At 34.1% G+C, this 6,329-nt stretch overlaps 1 protein-coding gene across 1 annotated transcript; it reads left to right on the top strand.

The window, feature by feature from the left end:
* Positions 1–669: 669 nt before the first annotated feature.
* Positions 670–5,288, top strand: LOC113056797 (cytochrome c oxidase assembly protein COX16 homolog, mitochondrial-like). The gene is made up of 4 exons (XM_026223659.1): positions 670–845; positions 1,896–1,973; positions 2,143–2,211; positions 4,467–5,288. The coding sequence occupies exons 1-4, from the start codon at positions 783–785 to the stop codon at positions 4,578–4,580; spliced, it is 324 nt and encodes a 107-aa protein (XP_026079444.1). The 5' UTR covers positions 670–782; the 3' UTR covers positions 4,581–5,288.
* Positions 5,289–6,329: the final 1,041 nt, after the last annotated feature.

Genomic DNA, 6,329 nt, shown 5'->3' with positions numbered 1-6,329 from the left:
TTAACTTGAGACAATGATCTATTGTAATGTAAAAGGAAAGACATGAATTTCTATATTTACTCAACGTATTACTATTTAAATTGAATTTGCTGTATATTTCCTAACAAAACAGGTAAGTGGAAGAAAGTGTAAGAAATCCTATATTTTCACACAATGTACGCATTTTATTTTATTTTCATAGCTTTTGATAAAGTAAATTTATTAGAGATCTCGATGTGCCATTTTGCCTTTGTGTGTTCTTTGACCTGTGATGTAATAACAAACACTATGAAAATAATTTACTTTTCTAAGTACCTATAGGACATTTTTGGTTTAGATGTCCTCAAAGGAAAAGTGCATTATGTACAAATTTAGAGAGTATACAAGCATATAGATAAATGGGATCAAGAGTTAACAGATGTGGTCTAAAAGCCACAAAACTAGTTACATTTCTTGAGTTACATGTTTTCTGGTAAAAAAAAAAAAAAGTCCTAAATTTATTTAGAAAATATATTTCCATGACAAGAACTAATATTAAGTTCTAATATACGTTCAAATATAAAGTTAAGAGATCTATTGTGTTCGGTTGTAGCTGAACTAAAGTAACACTGTAAATGTGCTTTCATTTACACAATAATTTCATTCCTATTCGTCTTTTTTTTTTTTGAAGTGGAACCAATAACTTCTTCCTTAGTTTTACACGGACGCAATATGAGGCTGCCCGGTCGAGTCATATTGAATTATGTCCGACTGACTTTATTGTTGATAATATGAAATTGTAGAATGACATGCATTAACTAAACATGTGGAATCAAGTTCGTAAACTCCAAAAGAACAGGACACTGAAATATGGGATCCCGATGCTGGTGAGCGCTGTAATGTTCGTACGCAGAATGAGCTTTCACTGATTATAGTCCAATGTTTATATGATTTTAAAAGTTGTGGACCACAAGACCAGGTAATAACAAAACCGAATTCATGGTTTAAATAATAGTAATACTATTAATTGTAATCTGATGTAATATTAAATCTAACTGTTGTTTTAATTACCGTCAACTATTATTTAGAAAATTGAGTTATGCAATCTTTGTCCAACATTACTAATATTTAATGAAGTATGTTGTAAAGTAACCCCCACCCCACCCTTTTCAGTTAAGGGTTTTATGTGTTAATTTTTACGCAGTAATATGAAAATATTATGTAAAGCAATTCATTGATGCCTATAACAACGAAAAAATGAATACAGTTAGAGTGATGAGAGAATATGTTGTAGTAAAGAATCAAAACACTTACACTATTAAGTATGTATATTTAAGTATTTGGCGCTGTGATGAACACTAGTGAATCCATAAAAAAATAATGGCTATAATGGCTATTTAAAATTATTTCAATATGTTTTAGAAAGTAGCCGCTGCTTTTTTTATGGGGTTTCCAGGGTAAGGGCTGCATTTGACTGCAGTTTAGCGCCATCTGCTGTCAGAGAGTGAATGTGTTTTCATTCAGCGCGTCTCTCACGTGTTTCCCTTGTGCTTCTCATGCCTGCTTGTTTACATCAGAGCAGCACACAGGTCTTTCAAGCAGCATAGTGCTGTGTTGTGCATTTTGACCAGTTGATGGGAAAATTATTCTTAAAATGCATTCCAAATTCTGAATAATTTGTAATATATAATTATTCACTGTATTTAGAAGTGTCCAAGATAACATTATCGTGCATACTCATTACCTTGATATATCACATTATCCAATACCGGCACATGTCTATTCTAATATAAATCTGTTTTTTTTTTTGTGCAGTATATTTACAAGTTCTCTTTTTCTGTTCAAAATTGTTGTCAACTTTCTACCTTTGTCAAATCAATCATATTCCCTGTACATAATGAAACACCCTAGTGCTCATATTTAATCTTTGTCTGAAGCTGCTGGTTGTTGGAGGGTCGTTTGGATTGAGAGAATTCACACAGATAAGATATGATGCACAGAAGATGAAAAAGAAGGTATGTTAAACTTCACAGATTAACATATAACGTCATATAATCTTTTCATGTACAGGCCAAGTGACACTAACAGAACTTCAGCTGGAACTGATTTATGCGGTTTAATAAAAGATTATTATAGTTTCCCCTTATCATCATTTGTATTTTCTCATTTGCATGTTTGTTTAAGCTGGACCCTGCACTGGAAGCCCGGGTGAACACTAAAAAACAGTCAGCCATACTTCAGGAGGAGTATGAGGTAATGAGAGAATGAGATGAATAGATGGAGAATCTGTGTGTGTGTGTGTGTGTGCACTGCAGTAATGCTTTATAGTGCTATAATGTTTTATAGAGCCATCTGCTGTTTTGCTGCGGACTGGAAGTTATGTTTACTCGCTAGTGAGGTTGTTGTACTTTAATGGTTAAGCATCTGGCATCTTAAATGCAACCGGAGCAGGTTTGGACTTAACACAGAGTGACTCAGAAACTGTAATCACAATTTTGTCATGCAGTTTGTCAAGCAGGACACATAACATTTGGTTTCTCCAGGGAGACTGACTGACCCGACAATTAGCATGCTGTAAGTTATTTTAGACGGAAGATGTCTAGTTAGCTGTTTAGTCTTGACTTAGTCCACTGGATGGCACTTGGTTCATTTAGCATCTTCCTTTCAGGCTGTGGCTGGTTGAGCCTGTCATTATATTGCGATGGTAATTTATTGACTTTAAAAACTTTATTTTTAGCTTTGCAGCCATTTTAAGAAGTTACATTGCTATTAGATCTGACCCTCTGCTGCCAGACAGTAGTAGAAGAGCGCCCTCAAGTGGAAGCAGGGAAATGTTGTCATCTCACAGCTGTTCATTAGACCATATATATTAACTGGAGTCATGTGTCATCTTAATTTTTATTTTATTTTAGATCTTACACTGATCCTCCATGAATCATAAAAAATAAAATAAAATAAAAACACCCAGCTGTAGCTGACTCCTCTTTGGTAACTAGTGTACTTAGTTTAATGTTCTCTTTGGGGTCATGAAGATTTAATTCAGCAAGGTTGATCTAAAGTGTCAGCAAAGATATTTGGGTAACACTTTATAATAACTGCACACTATTAATCATTAATTAAGCATTAGTAAACCGATAATTCATAATTTATAAAGCATTAATAAACAGTAATAAGCAGTTTATAAATACAGATATAAATGCTTTATTCTGGATTTAAAAGCATATCTATAACGTGTTTAATAATTGTTTTTCATACTTTATTCATTATCAATTTATCATTTCTCAATGAAGTATAGCATTGTTTACAAACCAGTTATTTAGGAGTTGCCAGTGATTCATAAGATCACAAGAAATGTAGTAAATTCAGGTAGTTATAAAGCCTTTAGTAGTGGTCAGTTAACTATTTATGTGAGCTCATCTAATATGTATTAGAAATATTAACAGCCTTTAAATCTCATTTGTAAAAGCTTTACAAGGCATAAATAGTCCTCACTTTAGATGAGCTCACAAAAATAGTTAACTAACAACTACACGTTTTATAACTACCTGAATTAACCCTGAATTACAGTAGAAATACATGTTAATAAACCATTTATTAACACTATAAGTAACTATTACTATATGTCTGAATAAAAAATGTATGAATGCACATTTAAATAGTTTATTAATCATTTACTTACAATTTCTAAATGATCTTATGAACCACTGACAACTTAATAACTGGTTTGTAAATAATGCTATACTTAATTTAGAAATGATAAATTGATCATTAATAAAGTATGAAAAAACTATTATTAAATACATTATAGATATGCTCTTAAATCAGGTATAAATCATTTATATCTGTATTTATAAACTGCTTATAAATGTCTATTAATGCTTTATAAATTATGAATTAACTGTTTCCTAATGCTTAACTAATGATTAATAGCATGCAGTTATTAAAAAGTGTTACCGACATTTGTAATGATACTAAAGATTTCTGCTGTTCTTTTGAACTTGTATTCATTTAAAAAAAAAAATGAATCTAGCATGGTTTCCACACAAATGTTAAGCAGCACAACTGTTTTCAACATTCATAAAAATAAGAAATGTTTCTTGAGCAGCATATTAAAACGATCTCTGAAGGATTACGTGACACTGAAGACTGGAGAAAATTCAGCTTTACCATCACAGGAATAAATACATTTTTCAAACATATTCAGATAGAAAAGTTTTATTTACAAATTGTAATAATATTTCACAACATGACTATTTTTACTGTATTTATGATTAAAAAAAATGTAGCTTTGTTCACCATCAACAAAAATTTTTAAGTTTAGTTTATGTAACATAGCGTCCAGGCCATTACAACTTGATTAAAGTTTAATGTATTTGTTATGATTTTTTTTTTTTTTTGGTAGCTTTTGAGACCTGACAATTGATATTACATGTCTGTGTGTTTGTGCATGTGATTTGTGGTTTTTTGGGGGATGATTTAATATAGCTTAATCTCTTTTGTTCCTACAGAAATTAAAGGATTTGGACTTGGATGGATGGAAGAACATTCGTGGCCCACGTCCCTGGGAGGATTCGAAGGAGTACCAGGAGGGGCAGCGAGCTCCACTAAAGAAAGGCACATAAAACTCTAAAACCTTAAACTCCCCCTGCTGGCCTGCAGATGTAACACACCAATAAAAACTGTGCAGTATACCATGGTTGTCACTGTATAATAAATCTGCACGATCACATTATATCTAGCTCCGAAACTACCAATTTGGACTCTACTGTCTGGCATATGGAATGCCACTTTGTGGTCTATTTAGGAAAAGTATGTCCTTGTGCACTTGTGTGGCTGGGTATGTTTGCAGCAGACTCTCTGTCCACTTTGGTGCTCCTATATTTTTATGGCGTCAGGAAGGTTGTAAACATTATTCCATGTCAGTTCACATTCACAGTAATGCATAACTCAAGCCCCAGTACTGCATCTGAGTGAATAAAACCCCTTGCTCGTTCAGTGGTGCTAACAGAACCAATGGTGCCTGTGCACATGATGGGTCCATGGTACAGTCTATAGGCAGTAGGCATGAATGACCTACTGTACACCAGTGCTGGATCAGCCTACTGCTCACTGTACATCTCATTCCAGCAAGCATATAATATGGAGTGTGTAGAGTATGATGATCCGCAGTTTGGAAATTACTGTCTTTTCTGCAATGACCTCCAGAAGTCCAGAGCCATGCTTTCTTGATGAGCTTATTTAGGCTGTTGGTCTTTAGCAGTGTCTCTCTGGGTTCATTTGATTATTTTACAGGGCAATTTTAGTTATTAAAGTTTCAGAGTTTAAAACAATTACTTGCATACTATGTTTATCATTAACCAACATCAGAGAGCCAGAAACATGTGAATGGGCCGTCTTGTAAATCGCTGCTATATTCTTAGTCCATCAAAACCTGTTGTGAATGTGATTTCCCATGTATGTGTATTAATGAATCTCAATGACATTTTAGAATAATAATTTAGAAGTTTTTATACTTATATCATTTAATGTAAAGTTTTTTTTTTTTACAAAAAACTAAAGGTATTTTTAAAGGTATTCTTTATAACAACAGCAATGTATAATACATCTCAGAAAAACAAATGGTTAAATTTGCAAGGCATAAAACTGAAACTGTACAATGCAACCTGCACATAATCATCCATAAATGCATCAGTGAGATGCTAGAGCAAGCGCTAATATCTGTGTGGAACATCACCCCCTGCTGCTTTGATCAATGCTACACCAAAGGTTGTGTGATTTTAAAGGTCTAATCTTTGGTTTATCTTGCGTCCAGCTGTGGAGAAGCACACGGTCTTGATTCTGACCAGGAGTACATGTTTATTTCCAAACAGGATCTGTGCTCAGGCTGCGGCTCTCAGGCTGATGTTAACGCCAGCACTGACTCATCTGTGTGATGTGAAGCTTTGTTCGGAGGCACATTTTAACAAGCCCCTGCTGACTTTCCCTCTTCCCCCTCATCACTCTCCTGCTGGAAATTCCAGCACTGTCATATCATGTGCTCCGTCACTTTAATTGCACAAGTGGGAATGATCCTCTAGGGCCGAGGGGAACACGTCAACAAAACTGACTTCAGGAGTCCAGATATCCTCAGGGGGCATTAAAGCCACTCATGTGTCCAGTTCGAGTCAAAACAGTGTTGACACGGAAAGGCTCTAGTATGTTTCAATAAACTTTTGAGATGTTTTGGCTGGTCAGGTGAGGAGCACAAAAACAGACTAATTAATTTGTCATGACAAGTGTTGCTGTAGCAGAGAAATGCTTTTATAACAGTGAATTACAGGGTATTTGATGCTGGAAAAAAGTGTTTCATTTATTATTAATTTATCATTTAT

Source organism: Carassius auratus, chromosome 38 (genome assembly GCF_003368295.1).
Source record: "Carassius auratus strain Wakin chromosome 38, ASM336829v1, whole genome shotgun sequence".
Taxonomy (NCBI): domain Eukaryota; kingdom Metazoa; phylum Chordata; class Actinopteri; order Cypriniformes; family Cyprinidae; genus Carassius; species Carassius auratus.
The sequence above is the reverse complement of the archived record's forward strand: the minus strand, read 5'-3'. Positions and strand labels throughout refer to the sequence as shown.